General features: G+C 45.2%; 1 protein-coding gene across 1 annotated transcript; it reads left to right on the top strand.

The window, feature by feature from the left end:
- The first annotated feature begins 1,530 nt into the window (after nucleotides 1–1,530).
- Nucleotides 1,531–25,218, top strand: POLR1B (RNA polymerase I subunit B). The gene is made up of 15 exons (XM_035111116.2): nucleotides 1,531–2,481; nucleotides 3,716–3,883; nucleotides 5,785–5,931; nucleotides 6,980–7,112; nucleotides 9,744–9,880; nucleotides 11,054–11,277; nucleotides 12,057–12,228; nucleotides 14,049–14,220; nucleotides 16,439–16,720; nucleotides 17,808–17,941; nucleotides 18,259–18,429; nucleotides 19,075–19,231; nucleotides 20,363–20,559; nucleotides 22,220–22,473; nucleotides 23,531–25,218. The coding sequence occupies exons 1-15, from the start codon at nucleotides 2,302–2,304 to the stop codon at nucleotides 24,408–24,410; spliced, it is 3,408 nt and encodes a 1,135-aa protein (XP_034967007.2). The 5' UTR covers nucleotides 1,531–2,301; the 3' UTR covers nucleotides 24,411–25,218.
- The last annotated feature ends 561 nt before the right edge of the window (nucleotides 25,219–25,779 follow it).

Genomic DNA, 25,779 nt, shown 5'->3' with positions numbered 1-25,779 from the left:
TACCCCTCCTCTTCAGTATTTAGCCATAAACCCACATTTCCCTGGTTAAATACGGGAGAGGATTATGCATCCGCAGGGAAATACAGTAAGCATTTAGGAAAGGAATGAAGAACCTATTTTGTTGGAAGCTGCCCAGAGTGGCTGGGGAAACACAGCCAGATGAGTGGGGTATGAATAAATTATTATTATTATTACTACTACTACTACTACTACTGTGGCCCTCAAAATGCTGCTGGACTCCAACTCCCATCAGCCCTGCCAACATAGCCTATGGCCAGGGATGATGGGAGTTGTAGTCCAGCAACTTCTCACATTTTTTGATAAGTATCCCCTTAAAACATGACCGGCCCAGGAGTTTTTGCAGCCTGAGGCAAAACGGAAAGTGCTGCCTTTTGGTGACAACGGCACTTCCCCTGCAGCCCCCACCACTGCCATGCACAAGCGCACCGGCCCTATGCGCCATTTTGCCACCTCTCCCCATAACTCATCTTGTTGAAGCACAGGCATTTTGAGCCTGGTGACACTCCAGGCCAGCCACCATAGTGCTGGTACACTTGCAGGGGGTTGCAGAGGAGGCAGATCAGCCTGCCAGGGAGCACAAGAGGGGATGTGATCCTTGGAGGCTGGGTCTGCTGTCCTTGTGGCTCCTGCCGCCCAAGGCAGCCGTCTCACCTGGCCTCATGGGTGGGCTGGTCCTGTCTCCTCCTCCTCTCTCTCCACTGCTAGACCTTGGCAGTTACCAGAAGGTACCGGTAACTGTAATTAAATTGTAACCTCGAAACGACACTAACCAGATGCCTATGGGAAGCCCACATGTGAATTCCCAGCAGCTGGCATTCAGAGGCATTATGGGTGACATTCAACTAGCTTTTAGGCAGGACAGACCCACTGAAATCAAAGGACGTAACTTAGTCATGTTCATTCATTTCAATGGGTCTGAGTGAAAGTTAGTCGAATACTATCTATTGCCTCCAGCAGCAGAAGTAAAAGGTAAAGGATCCCTGGACGGTTAAGTCCAGTCAAAGGAGACTATGGGGTTGTGGCGCTCATCTCGCTTTCAGGCCGAGGGAGCTGGCGTTTGTCCACAGACAGATTTCCGGGTCATGTGGCCAGCAGGACTAAACCGCTTCTGGCAGGACACTGTGACAGAAACCAGAGCGCACGGAAACGCCGTTTACCTTCCCACAGCAGTGGTACCTATTTATCTACTTGCTCTGGTGTGCTTTCAAACAACTAGGTTGGCAGAAGCTGGGACAGAGCAACGGGAGATCACGCCGTTGCAGGGATTCGAACCGCTGACCACCGGATTGGCAAGCCCAAGAGGCTCAGTGGTTTAGACCACAGCGCCACCCATGTGTAGAACATGGTCATCATGGTTCAAATCAATTTCATTTCAGATTAGATTGTAGGTTGAAGCACACCCCATTCCCCATAAAAGTACCCGGCCTCTTCCCTTTTCCTGCCTTTATCCTAGCATAGACAACATGCAGGACCGACCCAAAACATTCTGCTGCCTGATGCAAAAACAGGAAATGTTTTGCACACCCAAATCAAGGCGCACAGATTATCCAAAACTGGCCAGATTATTTTGGCACCCGAGGCAGAAAATCCCACCACCATCTCTCGCTGGGAGTACAAACTGCAGCAGCGATAAATGACAAATCTGATACTGCACCCTTAAAACAGCTGCCTCACCCTGGCTGACGATAGGGCCGGACCGGATGTCCCGCCCATGGATGGAAAAGGAGAGCCATCAGAGCAGCAAACCTTCCCCTCCAAAGAAGTGCCCTCTCCCAACCTTTAGGCGGCGCTAGCAAGCTACACGCGCTAGTGCGCACGCGCGCAGGAGAGAAAGATGGTGGCGGGGAGCCCGTTGGTGAGATTGGAAATGAATACGGCAGTAGTAAAATGTACAGAGGTGATACGCTGCGTTGAATCTATGGTGACAATTTAAATCCGCCGCTGGGCCATGCTCCTCCCTAGAGCCGCTCTAGATATTGGCTGTGGCAATTGTGACACCCCTAGGCGTGTTAAACTTGGACGTAAACAGATCACTTTGTACAGAAAAGAGTTCGTGGTGTAGTATAGCTCTAGATTATTTCTATCTCTGCGGATTAAAAACTGCCCGGAGGAAGAGTGGGCGCAATGCACTCCGGGAGCTCTATGCCTTCCCTTTCAGTGCCGCCGTTAGAACGCCGAGGCGAAAGAACTACAACTCCCAGCGAGCAGCGGGACGGAAGTGACGGAACATGAAGTGTCTTTCCGGCAGAGGCGGTGTCCTGCGGCTGCCGAGGGAGAAGCATGGGCGACAGCGCGTGCAAGTGGCGGGCTTTGCCCAGTGGCCCCAGCCTCAGGAACCTCACGGCGCCGGACTACGGGCTGCCCAAGGAGCGCCAGACGCCGGCCCTGCAGAACGTGGCGCGGGCGCACACCGAGTCCTTCAACTACGCCGTGGGAGAAGGGCTGCAGCGGGCCGTGCAGGTGGAGCCGGAGGGGCGAGAGGAGGGGAAGGAGCCGGCGGGGGGGGGGGAGTGGAGTCAAGGAAAGGAAGCGGGTATAATATTACTAGTAGTAGTGGTGGTGGTGGTGGTGGTGCAGTTGTACTAGAACAGTAAAAGGGGATGCGAGGGAAGTCAGTTGATAGTACTGTATTTAATAGCAACTACTGCTACTACTACTGCTACTTCTTTACTGTATTGGACTTTCTTACCAAACTAAAAAAAATTCCTTCCAGCAGCACCTTAGAGACTAACTAAATTTGTCATTGGTATGAGCTTTCATGTGCATGCACACTTCTTCAGATACTGTAGGTATCTGAAGACGTGTATCTGAAGAAGTGTGGTGTCTGAAGAAGTGTGCATGCACACAAAAGCTCATACCAATGACAAACTTAGTTGGTCTCTAAGGTGCTACTGGAAGGAATTTTTCTATTTTATTCTTATTTTGTTTCAACGGCAGACCAACATGGCTACCTACCTGTTCCTCAGAAATGTATTTCACAAAGAATAAATTGTACTGGGGAAAGGAAGTGGCAGTTGGCATTTGATCGATCATTTCATTATATTTATGTACCGCCTGATTGTAGAAGGGAAAGAACCTTCAGAGCAGTTTGCGAAGAGGGTAAAACCATTGCTTTAAAAAAAGTATGGCTGTGTTTTAAAACATACAAAAAGGTTAAAACCAGCATAGTGTAGACTAAAGCAAATCAAAATTCATTCAGGCTTTCTAGACATCTGGCTAAGGCGCATCTAAGTAAGAATACCTTCAGCAGATGCAGGAAAAAAATACAGTAAAGATGTCTGCAGGGAGCATGCATTAGCCGGTATCAAAGTGAATAATAATATTAATATTCTAAGAGTAAGAGGGATTTGTGGGTTTTAAAAAACATGTAGTGCCTTTATTGGGACCAACTAAAAAGTCACAAAGAAGTGAGCAGGTAAGGAAAAGAGCTATTGCTCAGAGGTTTGCTGCCTCTAATCCTGGAGAGATAATATACTGTATTTTAATATTCTGTTGGAAGCCGCCCAGAGTGGCTGGGGGAACCCGACCAGATGGGTGGGGTATAAATAATAATATATTATTATTATTATTATTATTATTATTATTATTATTATTATTATTATAGTACAGGACAGTCATGACCAGCAGTGGATTTGGTGGTGAGCTGTGATAACCTGTGGGTTTTCTTTTTCTTTTTCTCTCTCATTTTTTAAAGGCCATTCCACCTTTGGAATTTATTTACAAGAATGATCGGATCACTTTGGCCATTGTGGGGGCCACCATCAACCCTCCTATGGTACCAAAAGGAAGTATATGTAACGAGCTGAAAGTTTACCCAGCAGAATGCAGGGGTCGCAAAAGCACCTACCGCGGAAAAATAACTGTAAGTAACAAATGGAATGACGTGTAAAGGAGTGTGGTGGAATCATGTGACCTTTAGAAATCCAAGGTGTGTAGAGACCTGGCACTACATTATTTTGGAGATTTATACACTCCCAGCTGGTGTATAGGGATGCGGGTGGCGCTGTGGGTTAAACCACAGAGTCTAGGGCTTGCCGATCAGAAGGCCGGCGGTTCGAATCCCTGTGACGGGGTGAGCTCCCATTGCTCGGTCCCAGCTCCTGCCAACCTAGCAGTTCGAAAGCATGTCAAAGTGCAAGTACAGTGGTGCCTCGCTAGACGAAATTAATTCGTTCCACGGGTCTTTTCTTATAGCGAAAAATTCGTCTAGCGAATCCCATAGGAATGCATTGAAATTTTTTTGCCCATAGGAACACATTAATTGAATTTCAATGCATTCCTATGGGAAACCGTGATTCGCTCTAGACGAATTTTTCGTAAAACGCATTCATCTAGCGAGGCAAGCTCCGCTCGAAAAATCCTTTCGTTAAGCGGAAATTTCGTTAAGCAGGGCATTCGTTAAGTGAGGCACCACTGTAGATAAATAGGTACCGCTCCGGCAGGAAGGTAAACGGTGTTTCCGTGTGCTGCTCTGATTCTCCAGAAGCGGCTTAGTCATGCTGGCCACATGACCCGGAAGCTGTACGCCAGTTCCCACGGCCAATAAAGCGAGATGAGTGTCGCAACCCCAGAGTCGGTCACGACTGGACCTAATGGTCAAGGGTCCCTTTACCTAGCTGCCGTATAAGGTGAACTGTTAAGACAGCATGTGGGTGTTACGATTCCAAATAATTTGTCAGCTACCACTTTCTTCCATTAAGAACAGTTTGCAAGCATGGTGATAGGTGGGTTTGCTCATGTAAGCCAACCCATGATTTGCCTCAAGCGGAGAGATGGGAAGAGAGCATGTGAGGCTACAAGTTAAGCATTAATATAGTTTGATTGTGATTAGAAAAACAGGCAGCGCTGAACTGGACCACACTCTGGTCTTTCAGAAAATCTGATGAATTCATACTTGGAATCTAACTAGACATTGTAGGGAGATGCCTTATACCATGGCAGGCTATTGATTCATCTAGCTTGTTTACACTAGAGATAGTCAATGTGATGCCCTCCATATGCTGTTGGACTGCGGTTTCCATCAGCCCCAGCCAAGATGGCCAGTGGTCAAGGATAGTGGGAATTGTAGTCCAACAACATCTGGAAGGGACCATGTTGGCTACTGCTGGTCTACCTAAGCTGGCAGCGGCTCTCCGGGGTTTCAGAAAGAAAATTGGCTGCCTGTGAGTATCCAGACCCTATTCAAGGGGTTTCTACTAGTGCACAAAGCCCTATGTTACTTGGTACCTAAGATCTTGAAGGAACGTCTTTACCAGTAACTTCTGGCTTGAAATTTGCAATCTGAGGGAGAGGGCCTGTTTGAGGTCCTGTCCATCAGTTGGAGCAGTAAGGAGGATGGGGGCCTGAGAAAGGGCCTTCTCAGTGCTTGTGCCCCAGTTAAGGAACTCCCCAAGGAAAATGAGTCATGCAGGTGGGATGTTGAGAATTGTTTTTGCCCAGGCCTTTGTAACATAGTTCAGGAACACTTTTGTCTCCTGCTGTGGATGCTCTTAATTGATGTGGATGTTCTAATTGCTTTCATGAATAGGAGTTTTCTTGTTCTCAGCTGCCCTGAATTCCCTTTGGGGAGAAAGGACATGTTATAAATTTGACCTAATAAGTAAGCACACTGCTGGCAGTTTTTTCCTCTAGGCACATTTTTTTGTGCCTTTGTAAGATACTTGCAGTGTAGCTATTTCTTTGAGAGGAGAGTCTTCTACATTTTCAGTGATTTAGATAATATAGATCTGTTTTTCTCAAATCATTATTTCCCCTCCAATATAGGCTGATATCAGCTGGGCACTGAATGGCACCCCTAAAGGGATTATAAAACAGTCCCTCGGAAATGCTCCAATTATGGTGAAGTCCAAACTTTGTAATCTCCACGGTCTCTCTCCCAAAGAGCTCATCAAACACCATGAGGAGGAAGAGGTATTGCTGGATTTTATTGATTTGCCTTTCTACGTAGGAAGCCGCCTTATACTGAGTCATATCATTGGTCCACCCTGCTCCCTATTGTCCACCCTGACTATCAACAGCTGTATGGGGTTTCAGATTGGGAGTCGCTCCCAAACCTACCTAGAGATGCCAGGGATTGACCTTCTGCATGTAAATCAGATGCTTTAACGACTGAGCTACAACCCCTCCTTTTATATGAAGCAAAAGAAAGTGAATGTTGCATTGCTTGGAATGAGTTTCACCATGTCCATTTCAAAAGTGATTTGTACCAAGATTGTTTTCTCTCCCTCTGGAGAAAACAATCTATTGACTTCTGTGAGGACCTAGGGGTGCTATTATTAATATTTAGCTTTGTACTTGGTTGTGGGGGACGCAGGTGGCGCTGTGGGTTAAACCACAGAACCTAGAGCTTGCCGATCAGAAGGTTGGCGGTTCAAATCCCCGTGACGGGGTGAGCTCCCGTTGCTCGGTCCCAGCTTCTGCCAACCTAGCAGTTCAAAAGGACGTCAAAGTGCAAGTAGATAAATAGGTACCGCTACAGCGGGAAGGTAAATGGAGTTTCCATGTGCTGCTCTGGTTCGCCAGAAGCAGCTTTGTCATGCTGGCCACATGACCTGGAAGCTGTTCACCGGCTCCCTTGGCCAATAACGCGAGATGGACCTAATGGTCAGGGGTCCCTTTACCTTTATCTTACGTGGTTGTAGTTTGCTTTTTAAAGTGCAATCATTTTAAAGGTAAAGTTGATAACTTCCCTAAGTGGAATGGAAAATGCAGGCTACAAATAGGGAGCAGGGTGGACCAAATAAAGAAAATAAACTAGATTATGTTGAAATTAAATTTCCTCTTACTAAAATTTTGGTCGTTCTTTGCAACAAAAACGATATTAAAAAATGAGTAAGTGTACCCTCCACTTCCAGACCTAATAAAATCTGCCTTTATTGATTAATGCACTGAAGTCTTAGTGGATCAACCAATTCAATCTTGCAGCTCTGTTAATTGCCTTTTTTTCACCTTTTGGCAGGAAATGGGAGGCTATTTCATTGTTAACGGTATAGAAAAGGTGATCAGAATGGTGATTATGCCAAGGCGCAACTTTCCCCTTGCAATGATTAAACCAAAATGGAAATCCAGAGGTCCAGGCTACACACAATATGGTAATGTTGTTCTTCGTAAAATAACTTTAAAATAATCCTGCATTAAAATAAATAAATCAGATGATGAACAGCATATGCTGTTGCTCTTGCTGTTCTCTGGATTTAGCAATCTATCTACCTTTGATTCTTCCTCCCCTGATGCCGTTGAGTTGCTCTGCCCACTTCCACAAATGCTGGAGTAAAGTATGTAAGGGGTGCCAGAGAACAGTGGCAGAGCATGGGCTCTGAATGCAGAGTGGGGGGCCCAAGTCCAGGACCCAGCATCTTGGGCAGCCAGACTGGAATAGAAGTCTGCCTGCAGCCTTGGAGCATGGCTGGAACCCTCCTTACCTGGGTCCCCCAGGCTGTTTAGAGTGGATCATAGCCACCTTTCCTTCACCTGATGCCATATGCCATCGGGCACAGGGAAGGTCAGGTTGAGAAAAGTCAGAAAAGAATTGAAGCCGCGGTTGTAAGGGAAGAGTTGGGTGCGCTTCGAGCATCCATGCTTTCACATGTCATAGAATTGTAGAGTTGGAAGGGACCCTGAGGATCATCTAGTCCAACCCTCTGCAATTCAACGCTTGAAGGATCATAGCTGAATAGTAGAGCCTCTGCTTCATATGCATAAGGTCCCAGATTCAATCTCTGGCATCACCTGGTAGGGCTTGCTGCCTGAATCCTGGAGATCCACCGTCGGTCAGCATAGGCAATACTGAGCCAGATGGACCAATGGTCTGGCTCAGTATAAGGCAGATTCCTATGCCCCATCAATCACCTGCTGTCTCCTGGCCAAATCAGACTCCCTGCTCTTGTCTTAGAGAGCCTTCCAACCAAAATAAGCTATGCTAGACTTCATTTTCATTTATTATATTTCTATGCCGCTTTTCACTCACATGAGTCACAAAGCGGCTTACGTAACAATACATAATAAGTAGAGCATCACAATTGTAACATAAACCATATAAAACAATTACAAATCGTCAGGAAAACAACCACCTTCTATAAAGCAACTTTAAAAAAAACAGTCCAAACAGCACGACCACAAGAAAAATTGTACAGTGGTGCCTCGCTAGACGAATGCCCTGCTAGACGAAAATTCCGCTTAACGAAAGGATTTTCTGATCGGAGGTTGCCTCGCTATACGACGAGGTTTTCTATGGCCACCGCTTCGTCTTGCGAGCGTGGCCATAAAAACCTCTGATCAGAAAATCAGGGCATTCATCTAGCGAAAGGGGAACCAGCTGTAGCAAGGAAAGAAGGCAAAGGAAGATCAGCTGAGAGGCGCTGACAGCTGTCAGCACCTCTCAGCTGATCTTCCTTTGCCTTCTTTCCCCGCTGCAGCTGGTTCCCCTTTGTGTTCCGCTGGTCTCTGCCCCGGCAGAGACCAGCGGAACACAAAGAGGGACTAGCGGGGGAGGAACTAGGTGTCTGCCCGCTTGCCTTCGCCGAGAAAGCCGGGTGCCTTCTCAGGGAATGCAAGCGGGGGGCACCTAGCCCGCCCGCTTGCGTTCCCTGAGCAAGCTGGGCGCTTTCTCGGCGAAGGCAAGAGGGCAGGCTAGGTGTCCCCCGCTTGCCTTTGCCGAAGTTACGCTCTGTGTCAGGGGAGGCGGCGGCGGGAGAAGGTCTTCCCCCGCCGCCTCCTCACGCCCCGCACCACCGGCACGGAGCGCAACTTCGGACGTCTCCGAAGTTGCGTTCCGTGTCGGGGAGGCAGGCGGGAGGCGGTGGCGGGAGAAGGTTTTCCCCTGCCACCGCTTGTCGCCGCGAAAAGCCGGCATGGGGCTTGGCGGCGGTGGGGGAAAGGCAATGTGTGTGTGGGAAAGCGGAGGATCCTCCGTTCCCCACCCCACCGCCCGACAGAGCACCCCCCCGGAACCGAAGTGCGGCGCTGCGGTGCCTTTTCGCCATTTGCCTTCCCCGAGCCAAGGGGGAGGCAAACTGCGAAAAGCCCCCGGCTGCAGCGCCGCACTTCGGCTCTGGCACTGGCTTGGAGGCGGTGTGGGAAAGGCGCAGGATCGTTCCTTCGCCTTTCCCCCACCCCTCCCGACAGAGTCGGATCCAACGAAGCTTCTGAAGCTTCGTCCGATCCGGCTCTGTCGTTGGCAGCAGCGGCGCTTGCTCTCTTGGCTCGGGGAAGCGCCGGCCTGCCTTCCCCGAGCCAAGAGAGCAAGCGCTGCCACCACCACCAGTTTCCCCGGAGCCCATAGGAACGCATTGACTTTTAATGCATTCCTATGGGAAACGGTGCCTCGCTAGACGAAATTTTCGTAGGGCGAATTAATTTCGTCTAGCGAGGCACCACTGTATTATAAAATCCACAAAGCATTAACAGCACTCATAATCCACAAAACAATATGAACAACATTAACAAGCTAACCACCAAAAGCACTAAGCACTGCTGAATTCTGCTAGGCTTAATGGAACTAGTAGTTTGGCACTATAATGTTAGTACAGAGGTGCAAATGAATGTCCTTTCTTTGGTGATTGCTAGGGTTGAGTATTAGGTAAATGCATTACCGTATTTCTTCTTTGGCTTATAACAGTAATGCTGGTATTTTTAGATGACAAAATGACACAGCAACTCTTAGAGGTTTATTTGTTTATTAATTGGTATATATGCTACGGTTTGCTTCCTTTGGATGGTGCTAGGTGTCTCAATACACTGCGTTAGAGATGAACACACAGCGGTTAACATGACCCTTCATTACCTTGAAAATGGCACAGTGATGCTGAACTTCATTCATCAAAAAGAGCTGTTCTTTCTTCCACTCGGATTTGTACTGAAGGTACTACAGCTGTGCTCTGTCCGTAGGATCCCTGTTATATTTTACACACTACTTTTCCAAGAACCATGAGACGTACAATTGCAAATAAGCCGCTCAAAGTTAATAGCCCACCTGCTTTCACACACTAGTGTAAGCCATTTATGGTATGTCAGTAGCCTGAAAGGAGAGTGAAGACACTCTTCCAGTTTCCAGAGTCTTTCTGTGCTTGGATGCCTAGAGTCCATTTCTACTCAAGGCAGGTTGAGGTAGGCAAGTGGCTATTTACAAGCCTGTCACTAGCTTAGATTAAATGTAGCAGTCGAGCCATGATTTTCATGGACGGGCTTTAAACTTGCAAACTTTCTCCTCCGCTTGCACCCCTCCCTTCTTTCCTAAATCATATTTTGCTGTGATGTCCAAATAGAGCAAAAGCTGAGCTTCCAATTCCGGCTTGGAGGCAAACCTTTTGCCCTGTATGAACATGGCAAACAATGGATTGTTTAAACCAAGTAGAGAATATACAGGTGAAACGCGGAAAATTAGAATATTGTCGAAAAGTGCATTTATTTCAATAATGCAACTTAAAAGGTGAAACCAAAATATGAGATAGATGCATGACATGCAAAGCAAAATATGCCAAGCCTTTATTTGTTGTAATTTTTTGTCGTTAGGCGGGTCAATTATAAATGGAATGTAATTAATGAAATGTAATAGCGATGTTTATTTTTGTATTATTGTAACTATTTGTTTTATTACTGTGGAATTTCCAAAAGAAAGCCTTTGTTCTTAATCTGAAACTGTTCTTAACCTGAAGCACCACTTTAGCTAATGGGGCCTCCTGCTGCCGCCGTGCCGCTGGAGCACGATTTCTGTTCTCATCTTGAAGCAAAGTTCTTAACCCCGGGTACTATTTCTGGGTTAGCGGAGTTTGTAATCTGAAGCGTTTGTAACCCAAGGTACCACTGTATATAGTATGGTTCACCTCATTCCTTCCTGTCCCCACATTCCAGGGACATGTTGGGAAAATGGGAAAACATCATAAGAAAAAGGCTGCCTGACCCCAGTATACATGGTAGCAGGCTATATACAGAATTGCAGGCTTTGAAAATCATGTTGCTTTTAGCGATACCTGCCTAATGTGTTCTCCACCCCCCCCAAACTAATTTCTTCAAACCTTTTCTTTCTCTCCTCTAGGCATTAGTTAGTTTCTCAGATTTCCAGATTTTTCAGGAGTTGATTAAAGGAAAAGAAGAGGATACTTTCTACAAGAACTGTATGTCTCAGATGCTGCGGCTGGTAGCAGAGGATGGCTGCATGACGCAGAAACAAGTCCTCATCTTCCTGGGGCAGCGCTTCAGAGTGAAATTCAGCCTTCCTGACTGGCACAGCAGTGAACAAGTTGGAGAGTTCCTTCTTGAGTATGTCTTTAGGCAGATGTAACTTAAACTATATCTTCCTCTTGAAATACAAAACCAGTCTTTGACTGGTTTCAAACCAGACCCTGGTGCAGGGGTCCCCAACCTGGAGGTACGTTCAGAAATATTAAAGGTTGAATCCAGCAAGACACTGGCGTCAGTGGAATGACTTCTGCAAGAGCAGTGGAACTGCCCCCTTGCCCTCTGCTGCCCCTGCACTGCCTCCAGATCGGTTCCTGAGGGCTGGGAGAAGCCCCAAATTTGGAGGATGAGAGGGAGGGGAAGTTCTGTTCCACTTGTGCAATAGGATGCAACCTTGTGCAATTATTCAAATCTAATGTTCAGTGGGTGTACAACCCCAAAGAGTGTACACTCTTTCACACAAACACTTCTACGTGTATAGAAGCAGTTTGTACCTGCATTCAGTGTAATGTGTGAGCAAGCCTTGAATGTTTCTTGGGGGTTAGGAGTCTTAGTTTCACGAAGAAAACCAATGTGAATTTTTTTTTGTTACAATTCATTGCATGAATAATAATTACCAAAAAAAGCTATTCTATCCCACCCCAACGGAAGACTAATTTTCTTCCAGTGAAATAGGCCCTTTACCAAAACTTAGGGAAGGTCACCACCACCATGAAATCCTAGGCTGCTTTGTATCGTTGAAAGTACCAAAGGCGTTGCAAAGATAGCATTGGGCTAAAATTACTGCCATGTTTAAGTTTTGGAGTGATGCTCAGCTAAAAAAGAAATAGTTATTACAAAACTTTGTGTTGCTCCCACAGCCAATGCATCTGCATACACCTGAATAACAAAGCTGAGAAGTTCTACCTGCTTTGCTTCATGACTCGGAAACTCTTTACTTTAGCCAAAGAAGGCTGCATGGAGGACAATCCAGACAGTTTAATGAATCAAGAGGTGCTCACCTCGGGACAACTTTACCTCATGTTTTTAAAGGTACTACCCTGAGAGTTATTCTCCATTCCCCTATATATAGCCAGAAACATGCTCTTTAATAGTTGCCAAAAATCTTTGTATTTTTTTGCCTGTGTGCCGTGAGAAACAGGCAACAGCTTTTCAGATTACATCAAGCATCTTGTGGTTCCCACAAACTTCCATTTATTTTGTGTAAAAGGTAAAGGGACCTCTGACCATTAGGTCCAGGGTTGCGGCGTACATCTCGCGTTATTGGCTGAGGGAGCCGGCGTACAGCTTCCGGGTCATGTGGCCAGTATGACAAAGCCGCTTCTGGCGAACCAGAGCAGCGCACGGAAATGCCGTTTACCTTCCTGCTGTAGTGGTACCTGTTTATCTACTTGCACTTTGACGTGCTTTTGAACTGCTAGGTTGGCAGGAGGAGGGACCAAGCAACGGGAGCTCACCCCGTCGTGGGGATTCGAACCGCTGACCTTCTGATCGGCAAGCCCTAGGCTCTGTGGTTTAACCCACAACACCATAACTATTTTATGTCATTTATAGGCTGTCCCATCACTGAAGTCCTCTGGGCAGCTTACAGGGTTTAAACCAACAAAATTACAAGTGATAGCCAATGCAGTGCCCTCAAGATTATGTGGACTACAACTTCCATCAGCGCCAGCCAGCCTGGCCAATAACCTCGGATGATAGTAGATGTAGTCCGCAACACTGGAAGGGTGCTATGTTGACAACTCCTGGTATAGCCCATCACATAATTACAAAGACCTGGAAAAAAATTAAAAGGTCTTTGTGCGGCATCAGAAAGAGATTAAAGTAAGTGCCAAGCAGGTTTCATTGGGGAGGTTATTTTAATGCTGAAAATAGTAGACTAGGAAATTGCTCTCCCTGGATAAGATAATCCTAAGTAAAAACTGTTCTTATTATATGGAGTTATTTGTGCCAGGAAGTTTTGTGTTTGGTGGGAGAGCTGAGGTTCTGGGGGTTTTTTTGTGACGAAGCTGGAGAAGGAAAATTATTCTCCAGTTGCCCTGCCTCTCACTGATTTCTCACAGCTATGTACTATCCCTCTTACAGGTCAGATTTGAGCTCAGATGCAGGAATATGTATTGCATAGCTGAAAGCAGTGGAAATGTCAGCAGTATCCCAAGGAGCTAGGTTGAGCAGTAACATGGAGCTATGGTTTGGCTAATAAGTTTTTTAAGACTCAGACCTGTGTGCAATACAACTCCAGCTGAACCATAGTTTTCCATTCTTGTAACCCTGGCTTGTTCTTGCCCTGCAAACCGAGATCCCCCAGTTCTCCATTGCAAGGACTCCAAGTGAACAGTCATCTTTTCAGGTTCAGTTAAAATGACAAACTTCTGCCATGAGCCAAGGAGGGGGTTGCAGGACACAAGGTCATTTGAAAGCATGTTCACGTCACAACAAATTGTGGTTTGGTTGATAACAGCTTCTCAACCTAGTCAGTGGGGCAAAATTGTTGTCGGCTGCAGCTTTGATTTCCCTCCTTATTAAGCTGGGTATCTCTACTCACCTCTAGTGGCTGCATATTTGGCCAGAGCATTGAAATCTGTGCCGGTGGTTGATTCTGTGTGACACATTTTGCAATGTAGAAGTTCCAAAGCAGGTGTACATAATAGGAGCTCGGTTGTGATGAATCAGGAGGCAATTTGAGAGAGGCCTAGTTCCAACGGCGACTTTCCCCTCTGCCCTTGTGTTGAGACAGGAACATTCCTTGCCACCCACATACTAGTTCGTCCTGTGGCCAGTTTGTATAGAAGTGCGCTGTGTTAGTTCTTGAAGTCTTTTTTCTTGTTTGTTTTTCTTATCCTATATCGCAGGAGAAGTTGGAAACTTGGTTGCAGTCTGTGAAAATAGCTTTGGACAAGAAAGCTCAGAGGTCAGCTATGACGATTAACGCAGAAAACATGATGAAGATTCTTGGCATGGGGACAGATATTACAAGGATGTTTGAGTATCTCCTTGCTACTGGCAACCTGCGCTCTAAGACAGGTAAAAATGTCAGAGACCTGCAGCACAATTTTGCACAGACATTGAAGCCCCAGTTGAGTTAGATAGGGTAAACCCTTCTAGGTAAACCTGTATAGAATTGCAGCACTAGGATCCCCTGGTGTCAATGCTCAGTGACTTTAAACCAAATCCAAATCTGGATTTGTGAATAGGTACTTGTTACAGGGTGGATAAAAATCAATGATTTTTTTAAAAAATATATATTAAAAATTGGATTTTTAACTTTTAAATCTGATTTTTTAAAAAATTAAATCTGATTTTTAAAATAAAATGCTTTTGGAGGAAAAATCTTTCTAAAGGTAGTTTTCTATTTAAGTTACATTATAGTCCAAAGGCTATTCATCAGGAAATAAGGATTTTAATGTGTGCTAAAACTCAGTCTGAGGGGTTTTTTTTAAAAAAAATCGTTTAACCACATCAGTTAACAAACATATGCTGTAATGTTATTGTTTTACTTAAATAAATTGTTTAAATTGTTTTAAAGGAGATGGTTATTTTTCTCCTTCCAATAAAGTACAGCAGAAAAGTTGTCCAAATATAAACTGTTAACTTATTAAACCTCACAATAATTTTGTAATTATCTGTCTATGTATTTCTAATAGTATAACCAAATCAGTAATTTTTAATATAACTGTAAAAACGACTCTGAAAATTTATTATTCCAAATATGAAACCTTCATCTGGTTGTAAATATTAAGATTATACCAGCAAGAATGAGTCTGTCTGTAAAAAAAATATGATTTAAATCAAGTCTTACTGACTAGTGATTTAAATCGTTATTTAAATTGATTTGATTTAAATCAAATGCACCCTGACTTGTTAGAAGAATATTCTTCTACTTTTAAAAATAATTCATGCTCTTTGGATTATCTGCCAACCTACTTGCTGTTTCTGTTCAGCAGTGTCTGAGTGAATTTCTAAGTTCTCCTCCCGGTTCATCAACTGCTTGGCAGGGGGTTGGACTGGATGGCCCTTGTGGTCTCTTCCAACTCTATGATTCTATGAAAATGAGGCTAATTGCAAAACTATCAATACGGAAACGTTTCCAGCAAGGCAGCAGCCTTCTTAGAAATCTCCCCACGGTGCACTGACTTTTTTTAGCTTGTATTATGTAGATCTGCCTTCCTCAACCTATCGGTGCTTTGGACTACAACTCCCATCAGCCCCAGCCAGCACAACGGAGGAGAGCTGTAGTCTGAAGCACGTGGATGGCACCAGCTTGTGAAAGGCTGCTATAGACATTTTGGGGATATCATAAGCAAGGGGCTTGTTTGCAAGTGAGAATTTGCAAGCGCACAACAAAGCGGATGCAGTGATTCTAGGGTGCAGAGATCAGGTTCCATGGACTCTTGCCTTTTCGGGTGGGGGCGTAACCCAACACTTCCTTATCTTTATGTTTGTAAAACTGCTACAAGGCATGATGAAAACTCAGCACCCAAGGAACACATTTCCAGAGGTTGGGGTTGTGCAACTTCCATAGCTCTCCCATTAGCAGCCAAGGCAGAATAGGTTATACAGAGTAAGAGGAATTAATGCTGATCTGATCAACGTATGTCATTGTAGACAGGGCAGGAAACTGTTTCTTCCTTGTCATATAAGTTAGGATTATTTGGGTGCAGAATTTTAACTTTATAGCGTGTACACACTAAATAGCGTGTACACACTAAATCCTAATCGTAGGATTAGAATGCTCTCTCATTCTAAAGATGGATCATTTGCATCCCAAACTACACTCCCACAACCAATTAACTCCCCTTTAGATTGCAGTCCAGCCTGTAGGATGCTGCAACCAAAGATCAGGAAAGGTGATGCACACCATATCGTTCAAGGGATCACAGCAAAGGAAAGTGCAGATTACAAGGGAACGTATTGAGGATGATTGGCCAATCTGTTGGTGTAATCATTATGCCCTACACTCCTAGAGCGATTCCTTGCTGAAGGCACAGAAGCTGTTACTTGGCCTACACCCACTTGTGTTTACTTCCCCTATTTTTAAAAAATCAGAAGTCCTAATGGAAGCTTACTCTGTTTGCCGCGATGTTCAGATGTTGATGTAGTTTAATATTTGACGTACATCACACAACTCAGTGCATGTGGTGGTGGTGTTAAAACTGCTACTGCTACCAAGCAACTATTCTTGCAAAATAATTCTTGGATCAAAGCTGATTTTCCCTGCTTCCCATTTCTCTCTCTCTCCAAGGTCTGGGCATGCTGCAAAGCTCAGGTCTCTGTGTGGTAGCAGACAAGCTGAACTTCATCCGCTACCTCTCCCATTTCCGCTGTGTGCACAGAGGGGCTGATTTTCTCAAGATGAGAACCACCACGGTGCGCAAGCTGCTGCCGGAGTCCTGGGGCTTCCTTTGTCCTGTCCACACGCCCGACGGAGAACCATGCGGTCTGATGAATCACATGACAGCTCCATGTGAAATAGTAACACAGGCATCGTACACATTCTCCCTGCCGTCCTTGCTTTGCTCTTTGGGTGGGTAAGAATGGATTGATTTGATCTATAAGAAATGCTTTCAGGGGAAAGCAAGTCTCAGATTGGTAGGGTTGCCCTTTCACTGAGCTGTAATTAATATGCCCACAGAGATGGTTGCAAAGTAGTGGGTTTCAAATTGGGTTCTGGGAAATCCTGGGATTCCTTGGAAACATATCTGGGTTTGTCAGTGAGAAGATCATTTATGGCACATACACTTCCTTGAACAGCACTTTTCTAGACTGCTGGTCTTCCCTTGCAGTCTGCAGCCACAAGAATGTCTGGAGTACACCCTCAAGTTGTGCTGGGCAGTGGTGAGGCCCTACAGGCCCAGCATGTGCAGTAGCCCCAGAGCCATGCCCCAGAAGCCTCTGTAGTGTAGTGTTTTGGCAGAATGCAGAAGACCCTTAGCAGACAAGCGCATGTGAAGATAAATGTCAAAAAATTGAAATCATGGAAGATGAGGGCTGCAGCTGCATGCTTAGCAGGTGCTGGAAAGACCTCTGCATCAGATCTTGAATAGCTGCAGCCAGGGAGACCGTACTAAGCTAGATGTGCCACAGTGGACTGAGTCAGTACAAGGCAAGATCATATCTTGAACTACTGTGCTAAATCATATGATTGCTGGCCACAGGATGTGATCAGGCTTGGTCTTTCCCCCGAGAAATCTTAAACCTGATCGATCACTTTCAACAATAAGCTCTTGGGCTGCATTACTGGTATGTATTTCTGCAGCATAGTTTTAGAATGCAAATAAAGAGTCTTCTCACTTCCTGAGTTTGTGGCTGAACCAGGGACCTGAAGCCATGATCTCCCTGCTTCAAATGAAACACTGTTCAGTCAGTGCCCCACCCTGTTTTCAAAATGAGCCACAAACCCTTCTTAGCATATCAGTTTGTTTTTTTAAATAAAAAAAACCCGAAAGAAATTACAGGTTTGTATGTTTCAAACCACCTAGAGAGGCTCATCATTTGGAACAAAGATTTGCTGCAAATTTTGTGTAGTAAAATGTTACATCTGTTCGCCTTCTGAAGGATGTTTGCAGTCGATGGCGTTGATGCATCACATACTGCTGTGCAACTTTCTGTAGGTGTCACTCCAGTTGATGCTGTGCCAAGCCAGCCCTACTCTGAATGTTACCCAGTTTCATTAGACGGCTCCCCAGTAGGCTGGATAGAGAAGGATCAGGCTCCTGGTCTTGTGGAGACACTCAGGCACTTCAAGGTTAGTTTTGTTTGTGCTGCAATGTGCATCTCTACTGTACTTGAAAGTCTGCAGGCTCTTGGACATCTTGCAGCAGTTTGATGGTCCAGCTGCCTGTAGCTATGTTTATCCTACAGAATTAAAAGGGTGAAGAGATAAAGATGAGTTATAATTGTATAAATACCTGGCCCTACCCTTGCTGACAGTGGGAAGTCTTGCTCTGTTTGAATATTTTGTTTTTCACTTTGCCTCTGTGGATCAGGAGAGACATTTCTGCATCGCTCTCTTGCTTTTGTTGAAGGACATAAAATGGACGCTTCTTTGATTTATGCCAATAGGCAATGCAAGAAAAGAAGATTCCCGTTTGGACGGAGGTGGTCCTTGTCCCAATGACAGGAAAACCCAGCCTTTACCCAGGACTCTTCATTTTCACCACCCCTTGTAGGATGATGCGTCCCGTGCAAAATTTGGCCCTGGGAAAAGAAGAATTAATTGGCACAATGGAGCAGGTACGTGTTGATTATGCAACAATGATCTTGGGAATCCTTTTAGTGTATTTGAACAATAGTATCCTAAGTGGGTAGTTGAATCCCTTCTGCTGCTGTTACTGTGAGTAGAATTGGAAGGGAAATGGGAGGTGATTGGATTCATATCAGGGAAGGGCTGTAGCTCAGAGGTAAAGCATGTGCTTTGCATGCAGAAGGTCCCAGGTTCAATCATCTTCCTATGTTTCTATAGTCTTGTACTTTTCTCTGCAATTTTGGATTGTGCAACTACTTAAAAATATTATTAACAAATCGTTGATACGAAGAGCCGTTGCTAACAAGTTAGTCCAGTGGGTATTGCCTGTGCATCTGTGACCATTTACTTTGCATCTTCTTGTTTCTAATTCTGCAACCACAATTGTCGGCAATGGTGTTGCTGAGCATGTTTTAATGCCACCTTATCTCATGAAATGCTCTTTCCAGCAGGAATAGGTTTTAAGGAAATGAGCTACCATTACCACGACTGTTAAAATCTGGTGCAGATCATGCCAACTGGCGCTCTTTTGATTGCGTGTGTTGACTTAATAGTACGGCATTGAAGAATTGTGACTTCCATTTGTGTAAAAGTCTTTTCTGCAAAGGGTATAAACTGGCTTTCCCTTACCCCAGGTCTTCATGAACATTGCTGTGTCTGAGGATGAAATTCAGCCAGGACTGACCACGCACCAGGAGCTCTTTCCCCACAGCATATTAAGTGTGGTGGCAAGTTTTATTCCCTTCTCGGATCACAACCAGAGTCCAAGAAATATGTACCAGTGTCAGATGGGTAAGTAATCCTTGGCTGTTTTTTTACCCTGGCCTTGGACAGCTCGAGATGCACTTTTTGGACCCACCCTTTTCTTCTGATGTAAATCATATTAACTGCTTTTTAATCATGTACAGTGGTACCTTGGTTTTCGGACGTCTCAGAAGTCGAACGTTTCGGTTTTCAAAAGCTTTTCGGAAGCCGAACACGCCACGCGGCTTCCATATTGAATTTTCTGGACGTAAATGCTTCCGGAAATGCATGCTTCAGTTTTCTGGACGGTTTGGAAGTCAAAAGATCTTCTGGAACAGATTACGTTCGAAAACCGAGGTACCACTGTATTATATTTTATGGTGAAGGGCAGATAGTAATTCCTATAAAACAAAATAACAAAAATGTTCATAGGAAACTCGTTCTCCAAGTATGGATTCTTATGTAGCCAATTGGTTCCCATCTGCACATCAAACTATCAGTTGGGGGAATGCCAAAGTTTGCAACAACCCCCCCCAAAAAAAAACCATAGGGTTTTTTTGGAGAGGGGAGTTGGGTGGGATGCCAAAACAGTGCAGTAAGAACAATGTGGTCATGGGGCACACAACACTGATAATTAATGAGGGGCAGCTAAAGAACCAGGTTGTGGGGGGAATTAAACAGATTATACTAGTGGGTGGTTTTTTTGCTGTGCATGTTGGGGCTGATGGGAATTGTTGAAAGACAACAGAAAAGGGAGGGGGCTCTCCAGAACAAAAAACTTTAAGTGGAACAGAAGATGGAGAGTTGAGGATGCTGGAAACATTAGATTGCACATAGAGCAGCCCCACATAAGGATTTGAAATAGAAAGGGAAACAAATGGAAGTGAATGCCTTAAGTGCTGTATTATTTTTATACTTAGGAAATACAGGGAGACGCCTTACAGGAGATCAGGCTAGTTCATCATCTCACCCAATATTGTCTGCTCTGACTGGCAGTGGCTCTCCAGGGTCTCAGGCACAAGTAATTCCCATCCTCTGCCAGGGAACCAGCCTGTGGTCTGCATGCAAAACCTGCCTTCTTCCTTTGAACTCTGGTCTTTCCCTATGGAAGACATGAAATACTTTGAGCTTATTTCATCTTACGTCTGCTGTGTCTGTGTGTGTATTTTGTCCTTCCAGGCAAGCAGACGATGGGTTTCCCGCTTCTGACCTTCCCATACCGGTCAGACGATAAACTCTACCGACTTCAGACCCCTCAAAGCCCACTGGTGCGGCCGGCTATGTATGACCATTACGACATGGACTCCTACCCGATCGGTACAAATGCAGTTGTTGCCGTGATCTCCTATACTGGCTACGACATGGAAGATGCAATGGTGAGTCCTTGGTTTTAAAAAAGCAAAAAGGAAATTTACGTTCGAATTAATGGTGTTCTCCCTTCCTAATCCCGACACCTTAGGGTGAAAATGAAGGGAAATTTGGAAAATCAGTAAAAATGATTTGGCAAAAGAAAATGATTTGGAAAAATGTATGTTAAGCATTCACAAGGGAGGACATATGTATTTCTGGTCACAGAGGGGGCTCTTTGTTCACTGGGTGTTGGGATAAGGAAGAGAAAGAGGAGGTTCTCCCTAAGGCAGGGGTGGGGAATCTGGTCCTTCAGGGTTTCCCAACCTTTGGTCTCCAGCTGCTTTCAGACTACATTTCCCACCACCCCTGACTACTGATCTTGCTGGCTAGGGATGATGGGAGTTGTAGTCCAAAAACAGCTAGAGACCCAAGGTTGGGAAACGCTGGACTACATCTCCCATCATCCCTTGCCATGAGGGCCTGTGGGAGTTGGGAGCGCAGCAACATCTGGAGGGCCCCACATTCCCGATCCCTGGCTACGGCCTCACATAACTTTAAAGATAGAAATCAGTAGTTTTGATTTATCCTGTTGTTTTTTGACATTTAAGAACTTATAACTTCTGGCATGTATGAAGGTCTGCCTATTACCATGTGAACCAGATAGGTGGGCTATCTTTTGAGTCCCCCGAGGTGATAATTTCAGAAAGCTGAAAATCATGAGTTTATTGGAAAGTGTCATCTTCTGCGTTTTAAGCTGTTTTTATCGTATTATCACCTTGAGATGTGTGTGGAAGGGTATCAGTAGTCGCCACCACCGCGTTTTCCATAAGCGCTGTAACAAAATCATTTGAAAATGCTCAAGCATTGTCTTGTCTCTTTCGTTTTATTCTGATTTTACTATTATTGTTGTTGCACATCACCCCAATCTCTTGAGCGTTGCAAGGTTCCAGGCCCACAGGTTTGTGTTTCCTTTGAAATAGATACAGTGGAGACCGGTATCTTTATGATACATGGTTTGTTTACATGTAAATACAACCTGAGGCTACAATGGAGGAGTTCACAGCATTAACAGCCCAAAGGGGTCTTACTTCCCCAATAGCCTTGGATGTGAGCAGAAATCAGGCATGTCTCTTCCTCACAGGCTTCAGCCTGCTTCTTCCTCCAGCTTCTAGCTTGCATACATACAACTCAGCTTGGCTTTGTCTTTTCTAACTAACTACCAGGAGTTGAGGGAGGGTAGCCCATGCTTTGTTACCTTCATGAGCCATATTTGGAGGGAAGCTTATCTGGCTATTTTAACCATTTGAATCCACCTTTAGATTTTAACCTTTGCTGGATCCTAGAATTGAAAGGGACTCAGGTATATGCAGCCTAATCCCCCTCCTCAAACTCATAACATTATCGTTATTATTACTTAGCTTGAATTGATTTCTAGTTTGCCTTTTAGAGTGTATACCCCCCTCCCCAGGCTAATTACAAACCAATACAGCGTTAAAAGTCAAACTTTAAAATGACGCTTAAAAACAAAGAATGACATTAAAATAGCAGTAGTAGATCAAACAGTTCCTAAATAAGAGAGCTAAGATTATCTGAATTTGGGGATAAAAGGATCTTCAAGTTTCCTTAAAGGCCAAGTTTTTATTTGACATTGATTTGTGTGGGGGTTTTATTTCATGTTGTTTTTAGATCCTGAACAAGGCTTCATGGGAGAGAGGCTTTGGACATGGAAGTATCTACAAAACGCAACGTATTGACCTTGCGGAAAAAGTCAAGAAGGGAGAGGATAATCTGGTATTTGGGATTGGTCAGGATAAGCTGACAACTTTGCAGAATCTGGATCCTGACGGCTTGCCCCACATTGGAGCCAGACTTCAATATGGGGACCCTTTCTATAGTTACGTGAATCTCAACACGGGGGAAAGCTTTGTGACCTACCACAAGTGAGTTCAAAATGCTGCTATTTAGCTACAGTTTTCAACAAGACGATGGGTGTGTGTGTGTGTGTGTGTGTGTGTGTGTGTGTGTGTGTGTATATATAAACTGCCTATTGAAACACTAGTGAACCTGTGGCTCTCTAGGTGTTGCTGGTCTACAAATCCCATCCCATTGGCCATGCTGACTAATTCATGGAGGATAAGGCTACTAGCCACAATGGCTATGTTCTCTTTTCACTGTCAGAGACAGCGTGCTTCTGAATACCAGTTCCTGGGGTTCCCAAGAGGGGAGACTCCTGTCGTACTTAAGTCCTGCTTCCAGGCTTCCCCTGGGCATCTAGTGGGCCAGTGTAAGAACAGGTTGCTGTACTAGATGGGCCATTGGCCTGATCCAGCAAGGTTTTTTTTATATTCTTAGGCTGGCTGGAGTTTATGTAAGTTGGAGCCAAGCAACATCTGGAGGACCATGGGTTCCCCACCCTGCTTTATAGGTTCTCTGTTGAACAGAGCAGTATTTTGCTCTGGAAAATGCTTTGGATGGGGGCAGTTCTGTTGCAGTGCATTTAGGCAGCTATGCTCACAGGATAGCCTTGGCTGAGTCACAGGGTCACTCATACCCACAAAACCTGGCCAAACCCATTTGTGGAAGTTAATGGATGAAAAAAATTAATGCTCTTTACAAGATTGTGAAGCCTTTTGCAAGCCTTCTCTGGCTTCCCTTTTAAGATTGCTGCCAAATTTGGCCCATGAGACAGGTCCCGATAAGGTTCTCCACCCGTCCTTCCCCTCTCCTGATTGCAATGGTGGTTATTAATGGTTGCAGTTAGGCAGCAATCCTTGGGACTATTTGCTCTGGGTGTTAAGGTTTGGGTTGAGAGCATTTGCTTCCTTGCTTTCTTTATTTGCAGGATCTTTTCATTTGTTTCCATCTTCATTTTATTCTGTATTTGTATTGGGTGAATACTTCACACATTCCCCTCCCCCATCATCTTCAAATAAATTGGAATCAACTTTCCTCCAAAATCTGTTGGCGATCCAAACCTTTTTTTCCTTTTTTTCCCAGGAACAAGGAAATCTGTATTGTGGATAACATCAAAGTATGCAGCAACGACACCGGGACTGGGAAATTCAGGTGTGTCTGCATCACCCTGAGGGTCCCCCGGAATCCAACGATCGGGGACAAATTTGCCAGCCGGCACGGACAGAAAGGCATCTTGAGCAGACTGTGGCCTGCTGAGGACATGCCCTTTACCGAAAGCGGGATGGTGCCGGATATCCTCTTCAACCCTCACGGCTTTCCGTCCCGAATGACCATTGGCATGTTAATTGAGAGCATGGCGGGCAAATCCGCCGCTCTGCACGGGCTTTGTCACAACGCCACGCCCTTCACGTTTTCCGAGGAGAACTCTGCTCTGGAATACTTTGGCAAGATGCTGAAGGCCGCCGGCTACAACTTCTACGGAACGGAGCGAATGTACAGCGGCGTCTCAGGAGTAGAGCTCGAAGCGGACATCTTCATCGGCGTGGTGTACTACCAGCGCCTCAGGCACATGGTCTCTGACAAGTTCCAGGTGAGGACTACCGGGGCCAGAGATAAAGTCACCAACCAGCCCATCGGAGGGCGGAACGTTCAGGGCGGCATCCGTTTTGGAGAGATGGAGAGGGACGCTCTGCTGGCTCACGGGGCCTCCTTCTTGCTGCACGACCGCCTTTTCCACTGCTCCGATCGCTCGGTGACCCACGTGTGCATCGAGTGTGGGAGCCTGCTTTCTCCCCTCTTGAAGCCCCCGCCCGAGTGGTCCGCCACACGCATCAGGCAACACGTCTGCACCACTTGCGGCCGGAGCGACACCATTGAAACGATTGCCGTCCCGTATGTCTTCCGCGTCTTTGTGGCGGAATTGGCTTCCATTAATGTAAAAGTGAAACTCAGTGTGAGTTAGGGTGGTGTGAACTGTCCCGACCTTAACGCTGGGAGAGAATTGAAAGTACGTTTCTCCCGTGGAACCGTCTTTAAAAGGGCTGTTATGACCTGTCAAGATTAGTCTCCTATATATTTAAAAGTGAGGTGGAACTCTGCTTAATGCTTATTTACAAAGAAATTGGACTCCCAGGGCACACGTAGTTAATGGACTAACTAGAATAATTATTGGGGCTTTCAGTAAATTATTGAAAGCTGGCTTTTTTAAAAAGACGTGTGCTCTGCAGCTGGGACAGGTGAGGAACCTATGGGCCCTTCCATGTTGTTGGACTACAACTCCCATCATTCCCTGGTCATTGGCAATGCTGGCTGAGACAGATGAGACTTGATAGTCTGAAGAAGCACAAGTTCACCACCTCCACAGGTCCCATGGGAGAAACGTATTTGCAATTTCTTCCCAGAGCTAGGAGGTCAAGATAACTTTTGTGTGTGTATGTGAGCTATGGGTTTTCAGTTGTGATGATGAATGCTGACAACAGAGATACCAAAGAGGCTTAGAAATTTTAAAAGCTGACCACACAACCAGAAATATTTGCGGTAGAAAAGAGACATGTGCTTTTTTACACCTCCATATACTGTCCCAGTATTAGAAACTTGCAGCCATTTTCCATTCAAGTAATGTAAGCAAGTCCTTGGACAGCCCTGAAGTGGTCACTAGAATTGCCATAAAAGGAAGGAAAGTTATAATGGACAGAAACAGACTTCTTATGTTTTCACCCCATGATGGGTACCAACAAAAGGTTCTTAGGGTGCTTCCTCCTTGCATTCTGAAGGGCAGGGGCCAAGCTATTTGCTCCATTGTTATTTTACACCCACCGTGCCATTTCTAAGTTGCATACTAGGGTCCAGAAGGACAGATCCACATCCCTATCCCCTCAGATCCCGAACGCCCTGGAACTCTGACGTTTTGGCTCCCGAATGCCACAAACCTGGAAGTAATTGTTCCGGTTTGCGAATGTTCTTTTGGAACCCGAACGTCCACGGCTTCTGGTTGGCTGCAGAAGCTTCCTGCAGCCAATCAGAAGCTGCACTTTGGTTTCTGAACGTTTTGGAAGTCGAACAGACTTCCAGAACAGATTCCATTCGACTTCCAAGGTACGACTGTATTTATTTCCTCAAAAGCAAAGGATGTTGCTTTTTGTTGTTGCTGTTCCATTTTCACCTGAGGTTGCTCACAACATTTCCATTAAAAGATGTTTTACAGTTGATATTGCTTTTGTCTTTTAAAGACCTTTTCAGTTTAATAGGATCCAACTAATATTACTTGCTGCTTTTTTAAAAAAAGGTTTATGAAAAGTTGCCTTGTTTTGATCATGGCTCCATTGTTTGCA

This window comes from Zootoca vivipara, chromosome 3 (assembly GCF_963506605.1).
Source record: "Zootoca vivipara chromosome 3, rZooViv1.1, whole genome shotgun sequence".
Lineage (NCBI taxonomy): Eukaryota > Metazoa > Chordata > Lepidosauria > Squamata > Lacertidae > Zootoca > Zootoca vivipara.
Note: the sequence above shows the minus strand (reverse complement) of the source record. Positions and strands in the feature narration are given on the sequence as shown.

What these genes read in the sequence shown, in the direction of transcription:
- POLR1B (XM_035111116.2), top strand. Translation starts at nt 2,302, where the DNA reads ATGGGCGACAGCGCGTGCAAGTGGCGGGCTTTGCCCAGTGGCCCCAGC. An exon ending in CAACCTGCGCTCTAAGACAG is followed by an intron (nt 14,221 to 16,438) that starts GTAAAAATGTCA and finishes TCTCTCTCCAAG; the next exon opens with GTCTGGGCATGCTGCAAAGC. An exon ending in TATGTACCAGTGTCAGATGG is followed by an intron (nt 19,232 to 20,362) that starts GTAAGTAATCCT and finishes TTGTCCTTCCAG; the next exon opens with GCAAGCAGACGATGGGTTTC.